Source organism: Cheilinus undulatus, linkage group 22 (assembly GCF_018320785.1).
Source record: "Cheilinus undulatus linkage group 22, ASM1832078v1, whole genome shotgun sequence".
Taxonomy (NCBI): domain Eukaryota; kingdom Metazoa; phylum Chordata; class Actinopteri; order Labriformes; family Labridae; genus Cheilinus; species Cheilinus undulatus.
In genome coordinates, this window is record NC_054886.1 from 6,890,777 (window position 1) to 6,917,301 (window position 26,525).

The 26,525-nt window shown below is 40.3% G+C and overlaps 1 protein-coding gene across 1 annotated transcript in view; it reads left to right on the forward strand.

Annotated features, from left to right (window-relative positions):
* Window positions 1–26,525, forward strand: part of LOC121504980 (neurexin-1-beta-like) — a 311,753-nt gene that overhangs the window by 220,924 nt on the left and 64,304 nt on the right. Inside the window, exon 4 of the mRNA XM_041780094.1 lies at window positions 399–570. Coding sequence (XP_041636028.1) covers window positions 399–570 — 172 coding nt within the window. The remainder of the gene's footprint in view (window positions 1–398; window positions 571–26,525) is intronic.

Below are 26,525 nucleotides of genomic sequence, written 5' to 3' on the forward strand. Positions count from 1 at the left end.
ACATTTAATTTAACAGCTGGCTCTACTGATAGTGAACAATGATAACGACTGTTTGTTGTTACTGCTAGTTTACTCCCCAGGGCTGGGCACGCCTACTGCACTATATATTTGTGACAAATTAAAGGTTTTAGAAGATTTTTTAAAATACATCCCTTCCTAAAAACTTCTATGAATTGTTGCCCAGATGGATGTGGAATATATCCCATGCCACGGATTCACGAAGCATCTGGTGTCTTAAGTTACGCAAGCAATGTTGACATTCCACGAAACATGTGGCAAGTGTACTTTAGGTTAATTAAATCATTTTAAGGTTTTGATATTGGGGTAACCTTTTTACAGCATTTTGCTGCGTTTTTGTACATTTTCCTCATGATGTTCTTGATTTTCTGTGTCTATAGGAACGGGGAAAGATCGGTGTGATCTTCAACGTGGGAACAGACGACATTATCATCGAGGAGAGCGCGGTGATGGTGAGCGACGGCAAGTACCATGTGGTGCGATTCACACGCAGTGGTGGAAACGCCACTCTACAGGTGGACAACCAGCCGGTCATCGAGCGCTTCCCATCAGGTAGGAACAAGACCTTTAAATCGAGGGAGTAAAAGAAAGTAGGGAGTTTTTTTTTTGTGTTGCATTTGAACCTTGAAAGTATTGAAGTGTTGAATTATATGGGAAACACAGAGGAGAGAGACAGAAGGAGCTTTGTAAAAGAAATATTCTTCATCGATTCAGCCTTCCATGTTGCTCTGAAAGTGATTTTTAAAGAACACTCTGTGAGGATGCTGGTTTATTTATCGTGACATTCATATTTAGAGCGTGCTTGCATTATTCTAGGCGATTGATTTAGGTTCTGGTCTAAAAAGCAGGAAGAGCCAAACAGCCTTCCTGAGGCGAGCAATCTTCCCTCTAAGAGCATGCAGCTCTGCAGTCAGTCGAGCAGTGTAGCTAGTGGCGCTGTGAAAGCAGACGCTGAATCAAGGCCAGCAGAGTATGCCAGTCAGGTACAGCTGCTGATCACGGGCATCGGGCAGGAGACAGACGGGGGACACTTCACGCTGGGAAAGTATGTGGAGGTGTTTGTAAGTCATGCCTCGGCTCGAAGATAAACACAGACACAACATCATTACACATGCAGACTTAAAACGAGGGCAAACACCCGATGAGTCACTGCTGGGAGTGTGCTAATTCCCCTGCTCGTTGTTTAACTGTAATCATGATATTCTATTTTAGCCTGAATTATGAGGCTATTTTTAGCTCCTTTATTTCTCTCTCCAGTGTGTTTCCCCTTTGTTCATGGTTGTTCAAAGGAAGACATTCAGTGTACCCATCGTGAGTTTGGAAAACACCGGGCTAAGCCAGGCTCTGCTGCCTGCTGGTGTTGGGAAAGATTACATGGAAAGCTATTACCTTCCGAAGGATCAGAGAACTGGTGATTTTCACTGAAATATGCAATCGAAAGATCAGGATTATTGCTTGTATTCACTGATCTGATCACCGGGGGTTTATAATCTGGTGTCTGAGGCTGAGAAAAGCACTGTGTGCCGTGTAAATATATGATTGAACAGTCAGCCAGTATGTACTAGAAACAACGGTTTGAGGAATCAGATTAAACAGAAATCCACCACCTTCGACTGTTGGCTTGAAAATAACTCTGTCATCTTGTTTACTGCTGCTGCTTCACGTCAATCATGCTCCTCTATTACTCCAAACAGCCATGGTAAAATCCCTGTATTTTGTTGTGAGTCCTGTTTGTTTATTCAATTTTGTAATTATGCATTGAAATTTCACCATGTTTGGAACTAAAAATTAGCTTAAGGTTGTTAAGGGTGTTTTTCTCCAATTTTACTTGTTGGTTAAATCATGAAAGGTACAACACTTTGGCATTTTGATAGCACTTGTTTATGCAGAAATCCTTCTCTGCCCTCCATCAGGAACTCTTTGCTGTCATGTGACAAATAACCTGCTGGCTGATCTCACTCAGAGATGATTTGTATTAAAAACACATGAACACCCTGAACGCCACATTTCTCTCTTGGTTTATTCCTAAATTTTACCAGCCTGTGTTTATTCATTTTGATTTGTAAAACTGTCTCTCCTGAAGTCGATGCATCATTACTATTGTGCAAGAGCACCGTCTATTGTTTCAAACAGCAGGGAGAGTGCTGCTAATGTGGCCTTGATATTTACTCCGGTTGACATATGGAGCAATGGGTCTGTGACATTCTCTGTCACAGCAGTGATCCCGTACTTTGAGGCTTTGTTTTGGCAGAGAGGGACGCGTACTCTCTCGCTCATCCGTCAGCACAGCGAGGCCGGACCGTGGGGCATGCATCAAAGCTCGGAGAGGAAGCACTCTGTGACAGTTCACTCTTTTCAGTTGTTATTATGATGGAAATGCAGCCCTTTTCAGAGCCGCAAAGAGGAGCCTTCATCTAACAATAGCTCTAACCGCTTGGAAAATAACAGCAGAGCAGGCTGTTAACATTGGCAAGCGAGTGTCATCATCCAAATCTGTTTTGTTTCATCAAGAAACATGAATGCACGGCCCATATTGTATTCTTTTTCTTCTTCTCTTCCTCCCTCCTTGCCGCTGTTGTTGAGGCACAGGCACTTTCCTTTCCTCTGCTGATGAAGAATTGAAGACTCTTAGTTTGTTGTTAGTTTACTTGATGAGTCTTGTGTTGGTGTGCCGGAGGCTGGAGATCCGTCTGAAGTTTAAGGAGGTTATGGGGACTGAGGAGAGGAAATGGATGGAGAAGAAGAGGGCCTTGTTTCGTGGCTGGTGTGTAGAAGAGCTTTGATTCATTTATGTGAGCTAGATGCTCTCAGACTATTTTTGGGTGCCCCGCTTTGAAGGCTCCGGCACCCGCTTTGAAGGTTCCAGTCATCATAGTCTGGCGGGGCGGTGTCCTGGGGAAACAGAGATGTTACACATTAGGAGAGCAAAACCTGGGGTGAGGCTGAGGCACAAAAGGGCGGAGGAATACATGAGGGAACGAGCTAGAGAGGGGCTGAGGAGGGGGGATTGTTGGGGTGGCAACTTTCTAACAGAGATGTTGTTGAGATAAGCTCCTAAAGCCATTGTCACAGATGCACTCCTGAACATTTCAATCCTAAATACTCCTGAAATCTCCCTGAGTTGCTTGTTTGTTTATGCCCCTCACAGCAGGAGATGCTCCTTGTTGTACTGAGCGTGGGGAGTCTTAGGAATCAGGACATGACATTTAAAGAGCCACACAGAAATGAGGCAAAGCACCTGAGTACTACACTGTGATGAGGCTGGTCTGCTCAACAGCCCTGCTCTTTACTAAGGAAAGGCTAAATACTGCTAGTGCTGTGCTCATAGTGATTAATGCTGCTCTTTATTATAACAGGATTTAGTCTTTATTATAACATTAATGATAAACGCAGATCTATTATAATGGGCCACAACAGAGAGTACAGTCTAGACCCGCCCTCCATGTAAAGTGTCTTTAGATGACTTCACTTATGAGTAGGCGCGATACAAACAAAGATTGATTGACTGATGACAGTTTTTGTCTTTATATAGATGCCACATGTATACTTTTAGTATGGGCAGATGGATGACCAGCCTGGGTGATTATTGAGGCAAGTAATTCAGAGGTGTGCTGCTTTGGCTCCTCTGCAAGGTGTCTTTCCCTCTCTCTACAGTCTCACCTCATGCCACTCCTACAAAAACAGTAGATACTGGTCAGATGATCCCAGAGAGACTTTGTGGGAACAGATCACCTTTATGTTGAGTATTTGATTGATAGAATAGCAGATATATGTTAAGCAAAGACTGATAGACTGATGTGATGTCCAGTGTTTGAAGAAATATCATGATCATCATCTGATAGCTGCTTTGTACCTCTAGGAACAGAGATGGATTTTTCTTAAGTGGAGTTAGAGGTTAGCATTAAACTACTTCCCAGCAAGATTTCCTTTTCTGTATGGCATTTAAAGGTCACAATTTATGCAAAATACACTTTTCCAGGCTTTTCTAACAAAAATAGGTGCCCCTGGCCTGTTCACAATCCCCCACCAAGAATCAGAAAACCCCCCCCATTCTCACAAATGCTCATCCTGAATTCATGCAGGACATGTACAAGGTTAGACATCCCAAACATTTAAGACCATTTCCAGGTGTTTTGAACAACACACGGCCTGATTTGTTTTCCTGCTGCACATATTTTCAATGTCTTTGCAATGCTTACCCAGCAGATCACTGAATGAAAAAGGGTCTGCATTGCCACATTTTTAGGAAATAGTTTAAAAAGTTAAAAGAAACCTCAAGTGAAGCACTTAGCTTGATGTTACAGGTGCACAGGTCCGTTTCCTCAGACACAACACAGATTCTTGTGAAATCTTGTCCCCAAAGGGACGACTGTGACCCACACAAGGCAGTCTCCCTAGGACGCCGTTGCAGTTGAAGCCTCGTCTAGTGCTTTGAACAAACAGAGAGTTACATGAGGGATTTTATCTTTTTGTAGACCATGGCCTGAGAAATTTAAATGTTCCCTCAAGGCCGACTTTAAAACTTGGAATATAGCATATGGATCTGTCCTCTGCAGAGAAAAGACTGGTAGGTCATCTTTTGTTGTATCTTTTCTGTTGTATTTTTATGAATGCAAGCTAAGAGTGTGGCTCAAGGAGTATAAGATCCCATTCATTTTCTACATGATTATTAGACATAATGTCAGTACCATCAAATGCAGACTTATCATGAGTTCCCTGAGCCTAAAACAATGGTGTAAGCTCCTGCAGAAGACACAGGTATAGACTTTGGTGTCCGCCTTGGCTTACCAGCAGCAGGCTCATAAAGAGAAGAGGTGCTAAGGTGACAGTCTGGAGGGACAGGATGTTGACAGAAAAACCCTTGTCACGGGTCAGGCACATTCACCTACCAATGCTCCACAGCAAGGTGTTTGTAGTCCTGGGGGAGTAACGTCTGTGTTTGCCTGATTCTACATTACAACAGTACACCGTCTTATCAGTGTGCATGACATGTCGCATCTTGTGTGTGTCATTCTTTCTCTGTCACGTTTTTATTTGATGGACACAGAGCAGACAAAAAGTGTCAGAGGAGCACCAGGCCGGCTAATCCAAATTGTCAGGTGTCCCCGATGGCTCCTGCAGCAACAGTTAATGGTCTGCTTTGCCACCTCCCAGATTCCCAAAATTGCAGACTGGCTCAATAAAAACATGCCCGTGTCCCACTGAGCGGCTCAACCTGGCCACAGATAAGCAGGCAGATGTTGGCAGCAGCACCATACGGACTGTAATTGTTCCATTTCACACCCGACTCCCTTTGTTCACTGGTCATCTGCTCAGAGAGAAGTAGAGGAGATGATCTGGCCAATTGACCCTACGTCACACTCCGTCCTCACTGGGGAAGTGACCCTTGTCAAGCCTTGCCCTCCTTGGTGACACTGACTAGGGTAGACAAAACTCTTGTGGCTAGTCCCTTTCCACATTTGAAACTATTGATGCTACCCTGCAACCTGAATAACTTTCATCTGTATTTGATTCTTTTATAAACTCAGCTTTAGTTAAAAAGGAAGGACAAAGATACAATAGACTGTATCATGATAAGTAAATCTCCAAAAACTAGTAAAAATCACACAAATTGAAGAGCTGTCTGGGTGCCGAGGAAAACAACTCTTCATGAACCAAGCCAAATGATCCCAATCATTTAAAAGAGCCAATTCCCATCACTGAAGCCTGGTGTCAGTTAGGTTTGTTTGTGTTTCTTTCACAAAACTGCACTTCTAGGACAGAGTTCCTAAAAAGTTAAAGCTGAAAGCTTCTGGTTTGAGCTGTTACCAGACAAAAGCTTCCTATTCCTTTATTCTAATGACGTTTGCTTCAAACGAAAAAGTGTACTTAAAGAAAATGTCAGTTGACAGAGGTTAAAATAATCCTTTCTGACTCATAAAGTTATCAAATCCTGACAGACAAACCAAAGAAAAGCAGCCTCTGTTTAGCTTCAGGCTTCTACGTAACACAATGTTTCTTAACCTTTAAGGTATTCAATCAAAGCACATTATGCTTTTTCTTCAAATAAAAGTTAAAAGCACAAAAAGTGAGAGCACTGCTTTTCAGCTGAAGTACTGCTACAGTATTATTAGTTCTGGTTGGCTGATGTTAGCCTACCCTACTACTAAACATAGCAGTAGCCGTGGCCCATTTTGGGAACCGCTGGCCTAAAAGGTCACCAAAATTCGCAAAAACTATAACCTTGGAGAGAGTTTACATTTTTTAATGTTTTTTTGCATATGTATGAAAAAAAACGACGCCCCCTTGAAGCTTTTTTGGATTGCCGTATGAGTAGGTTTGAGTAAATTGCATGAAAATTGTCACATATATGTATCATGTCCACACAAACAAAGACCTATAATCATTGTCTTTTTGAAATATGTACAGAGTTTTTAAATAGATTGATTTTGTGGATTTTTTATGTTTTTATTCAAAAAACTGGGGGAGTGTAGAAATACATGCAGGAAAGGAGCCATTGGCTGGATTTGAATCCAGCTGTCTGCTTTAAAGCACCTCTGCACATGGGATGCACAGACAAAACAGCTAGACTACTGGTGCCCCATGTCATTTAATTTCTATAATTATATAAATGCTCCTGCATCTTTTTCTTTTTTTTTTAATTCAGTAAACTGTAAAAATGTGGTATATGTCCAGCCCTAGCTTGTGCACAATGCCACACTGTGCGTCTACACGTTCTGCATCATAATGCACCATCTACGTGTAATCTTCCCGCCTGTGATGCAATCCAATTTGTGAAGTGCTTATTATTCAGTAACATGCAAAGCCTCATCCATCATCACAGTGACAGCAGCTAGCTTCCAGCATGCATACTGGATTTTCCCTCCTCCTTTTCTTCCACTCTCCCTCTTCATTCCTCTCCTCTGTCACTCCATCATTTTTCAGCCAAGCATCTCAAGCACTTTGGAGCAGAGTACTATTGCTTTTCCTCTCTTCTATCTCCCCTGCAGTCAACCTCTCCATCCATGCATTACCACCCCACCAATCACCACTTTCTCTGTCTAATTCTTCTCCGCGGCAGCCCAGTCAGAGACTAAAGCAAAATGACAGCTTTATAGTAGATTTACTGCCTGTAAATAGTGTTAAGAGAGAAAGAAACAGTGAGTGTTGGAGGATGATGGAGGAGCACTGTGTGCTCTCGTTGGTCATAATGACACAGTTATGAGGCAGCAAAGTATGGTAATCATAGCCAAATACGCCACCGTGGTGACAATATAACCACGGTTGTAAAATGCGTAATGATTATTCAAAGCTCAGGGGGCAGCGCGATGAAGTCCAAATGCCAAGTGTGGTATAAACCTGCAGGAAATGGTCGGATTTTTCCGGCAGCTCCCATCTTACTATAATGTCCTAATATACTGTGGTAGATCACTATAATCACAAAAGAGTTAATGTGAGGCGAAGATGATGGAGGAGGAGGGAAACGAAGCAGAGACAATGGCTGGCTTTAACTAAACAACACTTGATACTCACTTTAAGGTTCATATATTCTCTCAGTAGCAAATGGGCTTTATATACACAGTACATGCATATGCATTTACTCCCATATGAAGGAGCATACATAAAACATACACTGTTTATAATAATAATAAACAGATTTACACTCATAAGCCCCTTCACAATAAGGAAACATTTTCTGCCTTGGAGCTTTTTTTTTTAATTGAATAAATTAAGAGGCTTTTAGAGGTTCCAGAGTCAGGGTCAAGGCTAGGATTGGGCAGTGTCCAATTTTTAACACTACAGTTGAAACCAGAAGTTTACATACACTATATGAAAAGGCACATAACGTTTTTTTCTAACTAACATTAAATCAGATTAAACTTTTCCTGTTTTTGGTCAATTAGGATTACCAAAATTATTTCTATTTGCTAAATGCCAGAATAATGAGAAAAGGTTTTTTTTAGACAACTTTTATTACTTTCTTCAAAGTCAGAAGTTTACATACACTAAGATCACTATGCCTTTAAACAATTTGGGAAAGCCCAGATGATGATGTCATGTCTTTGGAAGCCTCTGATAGGTTTATTGACAACATTTGAGTTAATTAGAGGCACACCTGTGGATGTATTTTAAGGCACACCTGAAACACACTGCTTCTTTATGTAACATCATGGGAAAATCAAAAGAAATCAGCCAAGATATCAGGAAGAGAACTGTGGACTTGCACAAGTCTGGTTCATCCTTGGGTGCAATTTCCAGATGCCTTAAGGTGCCATGTTCATCTGTTCAAACAATTATACGCACGTATAAGCACCATGGGAATGTCCAGCCATCATATCGCTCAGGAAGGAGACGGGTTCTGTGTCCCAGAGATGAACGTGCTTTGGTCCGAAAAGTGCATCTCAACCCAAGAACAAAAGCAAAAGACCTTGTGAAGATGCTGGCTGAAGCTGGTAAGAGTGTGTCATTATCAACAGTCAAACGAGTCCAGACCGACATGGGCTGAAAGGCCACTCTCCCAGGAAGAAGCCATTGCTCCAAAAGAAAAATAAAAAAGCCAGATTACAGTTTGCAAATGCACACAGGGACAAAGACCTGAATTTCTGGAGACATGTTCTGTGGTCTGACAAAACTGAAATTAAACTTTTTGGCCATAATGACCATCGTTACATTTGGAGAAAAAAGGGGGAAGCTTGCAAGCCTGAGAGCACCATCCCAACTGTGAAACATGGGGGTGGCAGCATCATGTTGTGGGGTTGTTTTGCTGCAGGAGGGACTGGTGCACTTCACAAAATAGATGGCATCATGAGGAAAGAACATTATGTGGAAATACTGAAGCAACATCTCAAGACATCAGCCAGGAAGTTAAAGCTTGGGCGCAAATGGGTTTTCCAAATGGACAATGATCCTAAGCATACTGCCAAACTGGTTACAAAGTAGCTTAAGGATAACAAAGTCAATGTTTTGGAGTGACCATCACAAAGCCCTGATCTCAGTCACATTGAAAATTTATGGGCAGAGCTGAAAAGGCATCTGCGAGCAAGGCGGCCTACAAACTTGTCTCAGTTACACCAGTTCTGCCTATTGTGGAAGCATATCCAAAACGTTTGACCCAAGTCATACAGTTTAAAGGCAATGCTACCAAATACTAATGAAATGTATGTAAACTTCTGACTCTCAAGAAAATAATAAAAAATCGTCTAAAAAAGATCTCTCTCATTATTCTGGCATTTAGCAAATAGAAATAATTTTGGTAATCCTAATTGACCAAAAACAGGAAAAGTTTAATCTGATTTAATGTTAGACGGTGAGAAAAAAAAAGTTTATGTGCCTTTTTACATAGTGTATGTAAACTTCTGGTTTCAACTGTATCTACTGTGTACAGTGTTTATATCACCTGATAAAAATCACATTAGAGACTGTTTTGCAGACATGTGACTACTGTACTACTTTCTCCTAGCTGATAATTACATTCTAGGCGTATCTGGAAGCAATATAACTAGCCGAAAGTGACAAAATAGAATTAACCTTCTTAACATAAATGTCAAGTGACTCTTTCAAATAAAGTGATTCATCTCTAGGGCACTCAAAAATAGAAAACGTATGAAAACCAGCCTCAAAGAGGCATTTCTGCATACACACAGAGGTAGACTTTACCATTAGGCAGAGGTAGGCACAATTTGTTTTTAGTCTATCTTTTGTCTTTTTATTCCTACCACTATAACTAGAAAACAAATAGATTCAAAGAATTTTGTTAGGAATGACAAAGTTTGATGTGTTTAACAAGTATCCACCTGTCGGCCATTTTTTACATATATAGTATGAAATAAACTCTGGTCAGTTCATTCTTGATTACAGCTGCAGTTTTCTGGATGAACTTTCAGCTGAAAGCTCTTTAAGAGTGCCATTTTCTCTGCTTTAGAGTTTAAAAAAAAAAGAAAAGACTTGTTCCCTGCATCAAGCACAGCACAACATACAAGTGTCAAACCCAGTGATGGGCAGCAAGACGGCGCTAGAAATATTTTGTGGAAATATTTCAGTCCCCCCCTTGTGGAAGGCTGCAGCATAGGTCTTTAGGGCTGATATCACTGCTAAATGCTAAAGATGGGATGCATTTAATAAATGCAAACAAAACGTTTCCATCAGAGGCAGTCACACATCTCTACATGTATTTTATTCATCTTTCACAAATTGCTTCTTTAACTGAGTCTAAAAGTATAAGGACACTTACAGGTGTACTGTACCCTTCACAGATGAACCAGGATACATCAGGACAGACAATGTATTGAAGTTTCTTGCCTTACCACCTCTGCCACCTAGCCCTAACCCTACTGTTGCATGTACACGTCTAGGGGAAGGATATTCAGATTGTTGGAATGGAAGGGTAGGGTAAAGTGCTAGAGCTTCACGGACCTTCAAATGAAAATTTTCCATGGGCACACTTCCAACAGAGTGTCATGGGTAAGCTCCTAGTATGCTTACCAGAATCATCAGCAAGATGAAAGCTAATATCATAATTTCAGTCAGGACAGTTTTGTCAAAAAACACACATGATTTGCATTTCTATATATTTTTTATTAGCTTATTGTTTTGCACTTGCTGTTATTTACAAGGCTGCATCATTGACAGCAGAATAACATTAAGTCAGAAACAGAATAAGGGAGTAGCTGGGGTGGAGGAAGGTGCAAATAAGCGGCTTGCAGAGGGAGCAGTGAAGCATAGCTAGGCTAGAACAGTTTAAGAAGGGCAGCATGATTGAATAGCTAAATAGCGTGCTCAGATGTGAATCAGCTGGCCGACATAGGGGCTGATGAGATCAGCTGATCTCAATTATATGGCTGCACTTGATTTTATGGCCTGCCTGAGCTAACATTATATGCTCAATGTATTGTTTCAAAGCGCTGATTTTGTTTTCTTTTTAATGCAGCTGGTTTGTTGTGATGTTTGTGGTCTTTCTCTGCCTGGCTCTGGAGTATGGAAACTATTTTTCTCTATATTGCCCAGACCTAGCAAAAACTCTGAAACACTTCATAGAAAAACATCACTTTCCACTCACTAAAACAATTATTATTGCTACTTGAATTGCACTCAAAGCTGCAAAAGAGCATAGATCAACACACCACTTAACACACATTATAAATCAAGGATGGCAAAGAAGATAAAGTACAAAGAACAGACTTTTTGTCATGTCTTTCTTTCATTCAGTGGATCTGTGCAGTGTGAAGGCTGACCATTAGAGACAGAAAAAGAGAGACACTTTTGTGTCAGTGAGGTCATCTCCAGCTCTTCCCACTGAGCTGTTAAGATGTTCTTACTCCTCGGATTAATGGTTGGAAAAAAGGGGTCAACAAAGCTTTCTGGGCTGCACTCCTTCCTTCCTCCTGCCCCATTTTAACATCGCCTTTATGTCTCCAACAGTTCCAGATATCCATCTTTGTCTTTGCGACCTCCACACTTGGAGGGAAAAGAAAACCAAGCGTGAATAAGCGCTGAAGATAAAAGAGACAAAGTGAGGAGGGGAGGCTGTGGCAGCCAAGAAGTTCTGCTTCCACCGTTCCCTTTGGCAAAAAAGCAATATGAGAGCACTCAGTGTTGCCAGTTAAAATGGTAAAAAAGGGGGAGAGCGGCAGGATTTGGACAGCAGAGGGGTGCACTCTCGACAAGAAAACACAGTCAGAAAAATGGTTGGAGGCATATGGACTTAAGCTGAGCATGGACTAGATTTCACTTCACTAACTCAGACCTCCGGGCGAGGAGTATCAAAGCAGTCCTGTGTGACTTAATGATCCACCGAGCAGAGGATGATAGAGGAGCGTGCAGGGTGAAACATGGGACACACTGTGGCCTTGTGTCTGGAATTTTCAGGAAACCTTCTTTACTCTCTTATTGTTTAGGAGGATCATCTCTTTGTACTGTGAAATACCTTATGTCTCTTTGATTTTTCTCATTAACAATGCCTGATGTAATATGCACTGTTGATGCAGTAGCTCGAAGTACTGTTAAAACAAATCATCTACTGAGTCTTAATTACCAAGTACATCAGACAGCAGTGGAATGAGATCAGCCCTTTTATTGGATATGAGTTTTTCCAGTTGGGTGGTCAGGTTTGAAAAAGAAAGATTTAAAGGTTGATTTTGATTTTGTTGTTGCCTTTATTTTGGAGAGAACAGGACGGTAGATAGCACAGGAATCTAAGGGGGAGAGAGAGTGAGGGAATAGGCCACTGATAATGAGTGCCCTGGGTGCACTTAGGCCATGAGTGCCCCGATTTTTCTTGATCTTTTAATTATACAACACTCCATGTAAGATGGACATGATTTTTTTAAAAATTAAATTCCTATGTCTGTTGCTAAATGTCAGTCAGACGCTCACATTTGTAAGGTAACAGCTGTAAAATGATTACATTTTTAATTGCTTTTTATCACAGAATCATGGTAGTTAATTGTGATTAATCACCTTTTCAATCACATATATAGAATTTAAGATGTAGCATTCCAAAACTACATTTTGAGACAGCATTGACATCTGTGCAGTGTCTTGATTTGTGAATCAAGTGAATACAAAATGATGTTTTTAACAATGTTGATGTTTTGAGTGGTTTTTGAAATATGTGCTGCACTGCTACATTAGTGCATTGTTAATTTTGCCAGTTATTTTGAATTAAGCCTTAGTCTGTGTTTATGGATTATTATTTTTTTGTTTGTTTGTTTGTTTGTTTGTTTATGTCATGATTTAGTCATTTTCTAAATATTTATAGTCGTCCTCTTGTTTTAGTCAATGACATCTCAAAAAAAAAATCACCAAAAAGCCCATAAATATTAATCAGAACCTAATGTCCTTAAGCAAAATTTCAACACACGGAATTTAGTCTCCTTGACCAAACTTAAAACTGATTTTTTCTAAGACTTTTTATCCCCAAAGATCTATTTTTAGAAGTCTCATCCTCATGGAAAAAGGGTAATTGATTAACATTGCTAGTCATTATTTTAGTCAACAAAATTAACACTACACCAGTGTGGTGTGGGATCATGACTTAGAGCTAGGTTGTAGACACCTTCAGCTTCTTTCAAATTCAGTGTTTAACTCTGTTATACATGAAGAAAAATGTAAGACTGCATGTACAAAATGACTAACTACAGCTAACAACCTCCAGTCTTTTGGTCGATTAGTTGACATATAAAATAGAAACTCAAAGAAAAGAGTGTTGGTAGTTGCATACAAAGCACTGATATGGAGTAATAAGATGCTATTTTCAGATAGTTTCATAGTGACTGTGCCTTAAAGAGCTTACGGACACATCGACAAGTCATTGCTTCAATAAAGAATGAAAGAGCTTGCTACAGATAGAACAGTGATTAAAAAGGCTAAAGGGAATGGTAAAAAGTGAAATGTTTAATATCACATGGTGCAGATGTCTTATAAGTGGACCGCTCTGAGTATGTAAGTTTTTAAAAGTGAAATGAGACATTCAGAGGAGCAGTGGTGTCTTTATTTTCTATCATTGTGAGAGCAAGAAGATGCTACAGATGAAACAGTACAGGATTACTGCAAGAAAGAACATTTAATGGTTTGATTTTGGACCTTAATTGCATCAAAGTTAACACACTAATAGACAGCCTCACTGGAATAAAGGTAGCTTGCAAACCAGTGCATGATGTTGCAGTTGTCTTCCTACATTTCTTGAAAAAATATAGACGCTTCTGCTCAGAGGAAGTTGCCCATTGATTTCAATTTGTGTTTGCTACAGTTACAAATATATTGAACATTCTTTTCATAGATTTTTGTATATTCTTTTAAATCAAACTCCGGTCTTATAAATAGTCTGGAGCAAACAAACTGCACTTGTCTTCTTTTCCACTCTGATTGAAGGCATCGATGACATCTGCTAAAGTTTGGACTCTGATTTCAGCCCTCTTTTATTCAGGCTGAACGCTGCTAAAGAGATAAGAAACAGTTAATTGAGGGCATCAAGCTCAGTCACTTGTCACCTGTGACAGTTTCCCTCTTGCTGGGCCTCTGTTGCTCAGAGACTCCCTCTGATTGGATCCTGCACAGTTGGAAGGTATCACCAATTATTGGCCTGTGGCTACAGGATGATGGAGAGAGAGAAAACAGAGGAATAGTGAAAAAAAGTCACGACAGGGAGAGATTGGGGGGCAGATAAGTGGTGCAGAGAAGGAGAAGGAAAAGATTGCTTTAGGTAATTAGAGAAGTGACAACTTTGATTTCCACATGAGGGGTGGGAAGGGTGGGGGATTTCTCAGGCTCACTCTGGCAGCCAACCGAGTACAAATCCACCGTGGCAGAGATGAAAGGTGGCAAGGACGCCGTCGAAAAACGAGGAAGGAGTGAGAGAAATGAACAGCATACATGAAAATTCAGCACATTAAATTCTACAGTCACTTCTGTTTCAAATCTATGTCAACACTAGCTGTGGGCGAGGCATTTACAGTCAACAAAAGAGTGCAGCAGGAAGGTAAAATGCTTTATTTTTCCAACAAGTCTCAAGTAAAAATTCAACTCAAGGAATACTTGACTTCTAACAGCTGGAAGTGAAATGTTCTGGAGTAAAATCCCATCTTTTCATGTGAAGAAGATCCGTTTTTGAGCCTTTATTTTCTAAAAACAAATGAGGATCTTTTCAAAGCATTACAATTATTCAGCTTGTTTCCAGTGTTCTCAAAGTGAGGTTTTTTTTTCATAATTTTGTGTTGCAATTACTCTGATTCTGTCTGCCTAGAAAGTGTTGAAATTGAAAATATCTTTTTATAAGCCCTGAGAGGCTTGTGACAAAGAAAATGTGGTGAACCATCCTCTAATCCGGATCTTAATTGTTTCAATTCATGTTTATCTCTTGAGACCAGGTGTGAGGAAGATTTAAAGTTTTATTCTTCAGCTTTCTGAGTTCTTTAATTTTTTTTTTCATCTGTGAAAAAGTAAGGAAAAAGTTTAGGAAGGTAAAAAAGGATTTTGGTTCAACTTTTTGTTTTTGGTACAAGAAAAATCTCCTTTTCTCTCAAGGCCTACCACCTCTGTTTCAGGGTGCTTCTCAGCTGCTATAGCTGCCAGGTCATGAAAGCTGGCTTAACTTCTCTCAGTATTATTGGTATGGTCTGTTAGACTGTTTCATATATCCATTGTATGGATATATTTACATTCACAGAAGGATATTGGAAAAATGTTCTATGCGTCACAATCAGAGCGACTAGGCAAAATGAGGTATTACACATGTGCAGCTTCAGTTGTAACTTGAAAGACAGGCACTGCTGTAGTTTATGAGTAGAGGAGCGTGTTGGTGGATGAAACTCATACCAAGGCAGGTCAGGAGAAGTGCAAAAACAACTCCTCTGCCAAGAGATGTTGTAAGGATTACCTGTAGTTTGGTGAATGGCATTGATAGACCAACATATTTTGGCTTGTGGCCTGCATCAAGGTTATCCTCAAGTCGAGATGCATCGGTCTAATGAGGTTCTCTACAGTAAAGTGTTGCTCAAGCGTTTTCTTTATTTCCAAAGACTTAATTTGTGTGCCTTAGAAGTTGGTCAAGTTTTGCCAGAAATACCAGTTTTATTCTAAAATGGCTCTCAATTTAAAAAGACAAAAGATAACCCCCACCCCTACGAAAAAGAAAAAGCAAACCAAATGGTCCATAACCAAGAAAAAACAGGGCTACATTCAGTGACAGAATAATCATGGTCCTTCACAAGCTTTCAGTAGCACTTCCTGCTTTTTTATGTTGCAGTTTTTGACATTATAAAACATGTCATATCTGTCTTTTTCTATATCGTCTTTGCTTTTTCTTCTTCGGGGTGTTTTACAGACTGGTATAGAGTTTTGATCTTTAAAAAAAGCAGAACATTATAAATGAATGAAAATAAAACGATCAAACCCACATGTTTGTCATGGAGGCTGCCCTGGAAAGATTCATCCAGTTACAACTATGAAAATGTATTCCCTTTCTTTTCAACTGCTTGAAATATCTGACATATTGTAAATACTCAACAAAATAGGTAGAGTTCTGAGACACTGCAGTTCAAAATCATCCCCTTTTGTACCTTTAACTTCTAACCTAAAGGGAGAAAACACCTAAGATTGGAACCACCAAATGGATCAGTGGAGTTTTTTTTTATATCTGTCTGTGCTATCTTATCACCCTGTCAGACTTTTCTTAACTGGTTTTAAGGAAATTAGACATTCAGGATTTGATACCATAGCATAATGAGATGGAGATGTGTGCAAAAATGCATCCTGTCGTACAAGGTTACAGTGCACAGGGCAGTGGTTCGTTCTCCCCATCTGCTCCAACCTGCCCAGTGAAAATGAGTGCAATCTATCTAAAGTTACCTAATAAAATCTGAAATGAGGCTGGTCTGACAGCAAGAGGTTTCTGTGAGAGGGAGAGAGTGAGAGCAAGATGGCCGCCAGCCAATTGTCTCCAATGTAATCTCCATTCTTGTGGATGGATTTCCGATGTGGGTGTCCTGTACAAGGGCATCTGGCTGCCTGCAGAGCTACATGATATACAGTTGGCTCCTTGGAGAGTCTCTGCACACGCTCACATGTGCTCCCACAGACGTGCGGTGACACAGAAGGAGACAGAGAGGGAGGCAGAGCAGTGTATGATTCATATGCTGGATTATCAAAATACCAGAATCCAGACATAAAAACAGACTCTTTACACTCGAAGCACACCACACAGCTCTCCTCCTCGTCCTTTACCTTGCTCTGTGTCTCCCCGAGGTGCCAGTCAGGCAGCGTGCCCTTGCCCTGCCCCTAGCTCAGCAGCTGTGATACCTGCCTAGGACAGACCCCATCGTGGCTGTTCATCCAGCCGACGCTCCGGGCGCCGAACGCCAAGAGGACAGACAGGCTTCTGGCTCACAGAGAGGAGACAGCGCCAGCGATTCAGGGTGCACGCTCTGAGCCCCAGGAGGGCAAGCAGCCGCAGGCTGGCTGGCTGGAAACGTACACATGTCCAGTGTGGATAAGTGTGTACCAGCCTCTGATGTTTACACACTCACTCTGCTGGGTTAAAGCTCATACCTTGACTCAAGACAGCTGGTTTTGGTTTCAAAAGCCACTCTCAGGCCACATATCCACCACTACTTGTAGGTCTTGTAAATGGGAGTATTCCAGATGAAATAGATCATTAAATAAATGAACACCCACACTTAAGCTTTTTTCAGACCAAAGCCTAGTCCACACTTCGTTGCTTTTGTTTTTGTTTTTTTTGTTTTTTTTTTGTTCAATTAATTGGAACCAATCAGTGTCACTTGAAAGGCGGTAACTATGGGCGGGGTTAAGTCGTACTGCAAGCTGGTAAACACTGGTGACCGGTTTAGTGGTTAGCTCGGCTGTAGCTATAGTTTAGTAGCAGTTTTATTAAAACTGAAACACATTTCAATACCTTACATTTACATCTACATTTCCTACACTGCAGCTTAAAAGCATGTTTATCAGACTCCCTTTAGATGTAACTGTGGGCTTTTAATTGTCAACATCAATATCTCTGGGTATTATCTCGACTTAACAAAAGTTAGGTAATGCTGTCTGAATTTTAAGATGCTGCACACACTGAAACCTCTTATTCAAGGTTAGTTATTAAAGAAGAAATATATGTCTCCACAGATTAGCGTAGCCTCTCTGTGATTTATTTGGTTTATTTTTCCTCTCTTGTATATCAGATTTCCTTGAGCGCCAGGTCCGATAGCTTTGTTTCACCGTCTCTCACATCAAGCGAAGGGAATAGTCTTGGGAGCGGGGCGAGTGCGATAATGGCGGTGAGGGAGAAGACAAGGGCCCAGCTGTTTAATCTATCCCCCCATTCTCATGCAGAGCAGGCTTCAGCTGCTGGGGAGGAAAAGTTTCACAGGTTCACTCAGAATGACTTATTTCTCTTAGGATTCGATGGCAAACAGATGCAAACAAACAAGCAGGACACAGTGGAATTTAGATGTTTTTTTGTGTAGGTGATACAAAATGCTGTCCAACACAGCTTCATGGGTTTATTTCAGGTGGCTCCACTAATATTTTCCCCAAATGGTTTCCAGTTTTCCTCAGTATTTCCATTATGTCATCATTTTCTAATAAAAGTTTGTTAAGCTCTTTACAAAATACTAATGATATAGTGTGTATATGTTTTGAAACCAGTAAGATAACAGCCAGTTTGCTAACTAAACAATCAACATAAATCATCATCATAAAGTTCTGATGTATTTAAGGTAGGTTTTAGGGATGCACCGCTACCTTTACCAGATATCTGTGCTGATAACAAGATTTTAAGAACTGTAAATGTGTATTTAGGTAAAGTACCTAAATGTAAAGAATTGTACTTGTTCTGAAAAAATGCATCCCTAGATGACTCAGTTAAATGATTATTTGACAAAGGTAACTAAAACTTCACTAACTTCAAGATCAAACATTTTTGTTTTAGTTAGAAACTTGTGAAATATGATTGGCTGAAAGTTAAATTTGTTTTAGTAGCAGTATAAAACAATTGCTTCAGTTGCATAATGTAACTGGGTTAATGTTCTAAGATTTATTAGATTATTTTCACTGTTTAGCCTATTAAACTATATCAAACCAAAATTTCACCATATACGGGACACCGTATTTATATCCACGTAAAATAGCTGCAGTGACACATCAACTTTAGCTGTTGTTCAGTTGTCATAATAATGGTTGTACTAATTCCAAGGCACATCTAGATCAGCCTTAAGGTACACCATTGTGCCTCGCCACGCCATTTTAGAACCTATGCCCATCAAATACTGTTAAAAATGTGTTTGAATGCGTTCCAGCTCTATCCACTGTCCTCCTCTTATCAAATGAAGGCATGAAAGCCCAAAAATAAATCTAGAAAAAAAAAAAAAAAGTGTTCTTAGCCTGTTGTCTTAATTAACCTCCATAAGTGAACACATTTAGGGCCTGTGTCCACAGCTGCCATTTTCTGTGCTGGCAGGATCTACAGCCTTATTTCAGAGTGTGTTTATTGTTGCTAGGTTCCAAATGTTGACTTGTGCTTTCCTCAGTAGTAGTGATTGGCCAGTGAAGTAGAAGAGGCATTAATGAATGGGCACTGTTGCTGTACTGAGGGAGTTTTTGTGTGCAAAAAACAGAAGCTATGGACACAGCCCCTTAAAGACCGCATCATCACATTGTGCTATTCAGTTGTCCTCACAGCCTTACTGTACGGTATTTGTTGATTAATCGTTAAACTAACTGCTGGAACAAGACAAAATATGATCCGTATCAGCAGCCTAAAACATAATCTGAGCATCCCTAGTTGATGAGGTTATCTTCATTAAGTATTGTTTGCCAGAGAGAGGATAGCACACATTTGCATACTGTACACAAACACTTCCCTCTCTGCGTTTATTACTGTCCCTACTACACACTTAGTCAGATTATGAGCCTGTGCCACATTTAATCTCCTCCTAATACAGTAACTGGTACAGAGCAATTAGTAAGGATAGTAGGGCAACATGGAGGGCAGTTAAACAAAACAGAGCGGGGGATTTAAGGGGGCAAGTGAGGAGAAATTGTTAAGAAGAGAAAAGGATAAAAACAGTTTGAAAAGGCAAAGAAGAAAACAGGAAATAAGACTGGCAGCAGTGGATAGTTTTAAAATCTTAACAGATTTTAAAAACACGAAAGACCACAGCTGTAAGGGCAGTTTCAAGCAGTGTTTAACATTATAATCTTGTGAATGCACACACTTTTATGGGGAAATGGAGTGCAAAATGTTTTTTTGTCCCATCTCTTTTTCAGTTATGTATTTTCTTTTCCTTTCAAGATCAAAAGCTGCAACATTTTTCATTTAATAAACACCTATTGTTCAAAACTTCAGGAAAGTTTAGTCACTAATTATCATTAAAGAGACTGAGGTGGGTTGAGAACCACTGCACTGGATGTCTTGGTGATATCAGGAGATCTCACTCCTGCTGCTGTTGCAGCAATTTCTGATCAAATGTGACTTCAGAAGAAAACAGATGTGGAGGATGCTCAACATCTGCTGTCCTGGTCTGCTTCTTGTGTTGCTGCAAAACCAATAATCCAGTAAAAGAATATGGGTTGAATCCTGGCTGATATTTGTGTTTGTGTTGTTGCCACATTTTTGAGCTGTTAAAGGATGCAACTTCTGGTTGGTGGCAGTTCCCGGTCTGTTAACTCTCACTGGCTAATGCGAATCCTAGAATTCAAACATCTGCTGTTTGTGATTCCACACGGGAAGACTTGACCTAATCAGAGTAGTGAAATAATTGCATAGGAACCACAAACTTGAGGGTTATTGTGACATACACCGCATTCCACATTATTATGCAAATGACCTTTTCTCTGATTTTCCTAAATAGTCAATGCAAATGACAGTATAATTTTCAAGTCATCAACTGTTAGAGCATGATTCAAATTTGACTATACAAACCTCCCAATGATAACAATTTTTTTTTTTCCAAAAATAAAAAACTCAAAATGCACTGTTCCACATTGTTATGCACAAGAGTTTCAAAACATTGTACAGTTTTTAAAGAACTGAAAATGCTAATATGTTGAATTTGCAGCATTAGGACGTCATATTTACTGAAATCAAAAGGTATTTGAATCAAAACATCTTAACAGGCAAAGTAACATGTTAACATAGGAGCCCGTCTTTGATATCACCTTTCACAATTGTTGCATCCATTGAACTTGTGAGTTTTTGAAGAGTGCCAGAGCTGCTGTTTTGATGTTAACTGCCTCCCACCCTCATAGCTCTTTAGCTTGAGGATGCTCAAAAGGTTCTCAATAGGGTTGAGGTCAGCGGAGGATGGGCGCCACACCATGAGTTTCTGTCCTTTTATGCCCATAGCAGCCAATGACACAGAGGTGTTCTTTGCAGCATGAGATAGTGCATTGTCATGCATGAAGATAATTTTGCTACGGAATGTACTGTTCTTCTTTTTGTACCATGGAAGAAAGTGGGCAGTCAAAAACTCTATATATTTTGCCAAGGCTATTTTCACACCTAAGGGACCCTAAAGGGGCCTAACAGTTCTCTTCCCATGATTCCGGCCCAGAACATGACTCCGCCACCTCCTTGCTGATGTCACAGCCTTGTTGGGACACGGTGGCCATACACCAACCATCCACTACTCCTCCGTCTGGAGGAGACCCGGGGCAATATTAGGCCTCCCAAAGCTTCCCATACAGCCAGAAAATTCTGCAGAGTATGGAAGACCATGTGGTTTTTAAGGTATCTTTTGTCTTGGTCCTTATAGAAATGTGGTTGATGACCCTGGTCTTGTATGAAGCCTGCCTAAGAGGGGAAAGCATGGAAATAAACAAAGTTGTGAAGGATGGAAGAGGCTAAAGTAGGACTAAAAGTGGATGGAGGTAGATGGGAGCAAAAGTTAAAGAGGAAATAATGGAAAATGGAGAGTTTAGATTCAGAGGCAGTGAAGGTGCACGGCGAGAAGGAAGCACAGAGATGGACTTTGGCAGGAAGGTAAAAAGAGGACAGGATGAAGTGAGGATGAATGATGGTTTGAGAGCAAGGAAAGGACACGCAGAGAAGACGAGTGGTTAGAGAGAAGTGGGCGCAATGGGAGGGAATGAATAAGTGAGTAAGAGGAGGAAAAGGGATTAGAAAAGAGTGATGGAGGCAAAAAGGAGGGAAACATTTCGTGGAGGCAGGAGGGTGGGACCAATAGAGAGATTGTCTCCAGGCTGCAGTGACAAACAGCTGCCACTAGAGGGACCTTAGCTTCTTACTATGACTCTAATTCTGATGATGAAATGGATGAAGTGGCTGCCAGGCTGTGATTAAGACGAGAAAGCGGGAAGGAGGAGGTTTAGCCAGGATTTAGGGACGAGGAAGCAGCTGCAGCAGCAGGAGAAGAACACACAGGATTGATTCATCTCACTGAGGAACGCTGCTTCCCACTATTTCTCTTTCACCGTGTTATTTTTTAAAACCAATCACCACACGCCCTTTTTTAACTTCCCCTCTCCTCTCTCTGTGCTACAGACAGGATCACTCTCTCCTGCCTTAATTTAGTGATTGCTGCAGTGTGCCTGTGCCACTTTTCTAAAATGGGACTCTCTGTGAGGTGCACTGTAATTGCTGCATCGCCTCTCCAGCAGGCCCAGTTGTACTTCACTTATCTTAAGTGCAATGTGAACACAGGCATGTAATTGGTACCTCAAACATGAAATTCTCTTAATTTGTAGCTTTAAGACCAACTTGCAGGTTAAATTTTTACAATTTTTAAATTTTTTGAACATTAAACCCTTTTCAGCCAAACCCCATAGGTGATGTTTAGGACCCTTAAAAAAAACAAAATTAAAGGGTGAAAAGAGAAATGTTCTGTCACACTGTGAGATGAAACTGTGACAATGAGGAGGAGTTTTATGGGCTTTGATAGCAAAATCCCTGCCTTTATGTGATGCAGGATGTTACCAGCATAATATTGGTATCAACAAATATTAAAGTTTCTGCAAATATTCAAATATAGGGATGTAAGAATACGCTCAACCCATGATAAAATTTGAATCCAGATTTTTCTTTAAAGAAAACAATATTAAAAATATATTTTTTTTGTTTGGTTTTTTAAACAGAGTAGTCTTTTTCATTTTTAACTTTACTTACTGACTCAGAAACCCCAAAACCTGCACAATGTTTATGTTTACGACCTTGAAGTTAAAATGAGAATGTCTCTTTTGGAATGATCTAAAAAGTGGACAGATGTCATTTGAAACAATTCCCAAATGAAATAAATAAAGCAAAATGTAAAACAAGGTAACTCGCTTTTAAATAGCAGAAGTGGAGATTATGTTCCTGGCTTGGAGATAACATATTTTCCTGAAGGGATATCGTCATATCTAGGGGTACGGTTGAGATCTCTCAACAGTCACAGTTTCCTCTGCAGTTCAAAGAACTGTTACTTGGGACAGAAGTGGCTGGTATGGAGAGACATGCTTTTGCTACAGGAGAAAGAGTTTTCTTTCCACCACTGGAGTGGACAGCTCCACTTGACAACGCATTGCTACATCAATGACTTGCTTGTGTGGAGGCAGCTCCAGTAGTTTCACTTTAGGAGTACAGCGGTGGCTGCTGAACTCTGTTGGAAGAAAGCTGCAACTGGCCTCACTCATCCCAGTAAAGGACTGACGCGGATTCATGCAGACCAGCTTGGATGGCCAAATTAAGTAAGTTAGCATCAGGGCTTGATGCCAACTTTTTTCCGAAAAAGGTTGGCATCAAGCCCCACATTGAAAAAGTTAGGAGCACACAAAGAAATTTAGGGGCACAATGAAAATTGATCAAATAATGTGCTTTCCGTAATAAACATGATGCAAATAGACATGTACAAGCAAAATTATTTAATGAATTTGTATACAAAATGTACAGAAAGGTAAAATCATCAAGTTTTGAAAAAGTATTGCAATTTAATTTTGGTACTTTAAATTTACTTTAAATTTGGCAACTTCAGTCGGAGTGGGTCTAAGTGACTAATAGGTTTCATTTTTGCATGTTTTGTATAGTCCGGGGGACTCGGTCCGTTTTGGAACACACACTGCTCTTGGCCAAACAGACCAAACCGTCTGAACACCTACAACCTCTGCCCATTAGGGATGCTGTCAGGACAAACAAATGGCAACCAAGAAGAAAAGCCGGCATAGAAGAAGATGAAACGGGGAAATCTAGCTCCTCCCGCCGGTCTTTTTTCCACATCAACAATGAAAAAACACCGAATTACACGGTCTTGGGGTTTCTGCTCTCGCACTGGGGCATTATGAGTTGCCAGCTAGACGGTGAGATGTCCAACATGTCGTTCTTGACATGAGACGAATAAATAAGCACGGACGATGACATGTTGCTATGGCTACACAGACGCCAAGTGAGGTGTCTCTCCTCCATGAATCTCTCCTTCAGCTGCTTCGGCTGATTTTTTTGTGCTCACATGTGCCCCTAAATATTTTTTTTCAGTTTGCTCACACCTGTTTTTAGGTGCAAATGCGAGTGAAATGCTTGCACTGTCGAGCCCTGACTCTAGTTCAGCTAACTCTTGGTAATGTTTACATGCGTTAGCCTTGACCACAGCAATTCCATGATTTTCCCTGTCTAGCTTCCATTCTGTATTAGCAGATTTAAGAGCCTCAGCCTTATCTTCTCCAGTTACAGAGAAACTGTGTCAAAGGGAAGACCAATTTAAACTCACTGGGTATTAGATGACCCATGTTCGTCAAAGCTCCAGTCGTCCGTTATTGAAACTGTCTGCATCTCTGACTGATTTGAAAGAGGACGACACGGCCACTACTGAAGTTTTTATTCACTCCTGCCATGACTGTTTCGTTTACCTGCTGAAGAGGGTTTATGATGTTGAATAAGCGGAGTTAAAGGCAGGAAGCACCCCCTACTGTTCAGAGTATTGACATGCAAGCATATCAGCTGTAAATATTGGCTTAATCAGCTGTAAAAATAAACCTATATCAGCTGTAAATATGAGCCCAAATCAGCTAAAATATTGACCTAAATCAACTCTAAATATTAGCCTATATAAGCTCTCAATATAAGCCTATATCAGCTGGAAATCGTAGGCTATATCAGCTGGAAATATTAGCCTATATCAACTCTTTCGACTCTCAATATTGGCTTATATCAGCTCTAAATATAAGCTTATATCAGTTCTAAATATTAGCTTATGTCAGCTGTAAATCGTAGCCTATATTAGCTGGAAATATAAGCTTATATCAACTCTTAATATTAGCCTCTATCAGCTGTAAAAATAAACCTATATCAGCTCTAAATATTGGCTAAAATAGCTGTAAAAATTAGCCTACATCACTTGTAAATATTAGCCTTTATAAGCTGAAAATATTGGCCTATATAAAATGTAAATTATAGCCTATAACAGCAGTACATATTAGCCTATATAGGCTCTAAATATTAGTCCATATCAGCTCTAAATATTAGCCTATATCAGCTCTAAATGTAAGCTTATATCAGTTCTAAATATTAGCCTATATCAACTCTAAATATTAGCCTCTTTCAGCCGTAAAAATAAGCCTATATCAGCTGTTAATATTGGCTAAAATCAGCTGTAAAAATGAGCCTATATCAGTTGTAAAAATTAGCCTTTATAAGCTGAAAACATTGGCCTGTATCAGTTGTAAATTATAGCCTATAACAGCAGTAAATATAAGCTTATATCAGCTCTAAATATAAGCCTGTATCAGCTCTAAATATACGCCTCTGTCAGCTATAAATATTAGTCTACGTTAGGTGAAAATATTGGCCTGTATCAGCTGTAAAAATTGGCTTATTTCAGCTCTAAATATTGGCCTATATCAGCTGTAAATATTGGCTTATATCAGCTTGAAATATGAGCCTATATCATCTCTAAACATTAGCCTGCATCAGCTGTAAATATTGACCTATATAAGCTGTAAACGTCACCATAAATCTGATAAAACTGCTGCTATAGCAAGCTAATCTCTTCACCAGCCACTATTGTTCACAGGCTTGCCGTCACTACCATTAAACCACAACTGTAGCTAATGCCCTTTTTATGAATGGTGCTGATTGGTGTGATCTTTCTTTCATCAGGAACAAGCCAACTTCTCTTCTGCTGTCAAACTGTTAAAATAATAAATTCACACTACCACTAGCTAACTTTTTACCACCAGTTAGGCTCCACCAACAACAGTATGTCATCACTATACACTAAAAAGGTATATTTCTCCTTAGATGCTGTCCTACAGATTGATTCAATGGGTCTCCAACCTGCATGCTACTCTTTAAGAGCTCACTAAACACACGTATGTGCCCAAACAGGAAATGCTCTTAATTTAGAACAGCTCCATGTCGCTGAAACACAATCCAAAAATAAAACGGCTGCACCTCTGAGATTTTCCCGACCTCCTGCTGGGTTAATTGAGGAATTATTGCAGGCAATAAAAAGCATCATTACTGGCAATTATATATTACAGAAAGATCAAAACATCCACAACAATTTAACCGCCTCGTCTGTCATTTACTGCTGCTGTGAGTCAGCTCTCGGCACACAGAGCGCTACAGGTGTTGCATATGAATGACACTGACTCATATAGTACATCAGAACCACCTACTCATCCTTCTATATGTTCCTCCGTCTATCCTTTGTTATTTGTTCCATCCTTCCTCTTATGCCTTTTGTCCCTTCTTTCAGATCAAAGATCTTTTCAAGTGTGGTCCCCTCCTTTTCTAAAACACAATTAAGCCTGTTTGCTTGTATACAGTACTCTCCTCCTCTGCCAGTGTGAGCCATTACTGCGCAGGCAGGCAGCAGGCAGGCTGGCAGGCAGACGTGGGTAGAGAGACCCCTGGGGAGTGGAAGTAGGTACTGCAGAGCTGAGAGGTGGTCTATTTTAGATCACTGCAGCAGCGTCAAGAAGAGGGGGGAAGCGAAATCAAAGTGCACTAGTTAGGATGTACTTCAGAGCTCTCCTGTTTACTGTTTATGATGTTGCTCCCAAACTCTCCTTCGGTTTACAGCTAGATTCTCTGC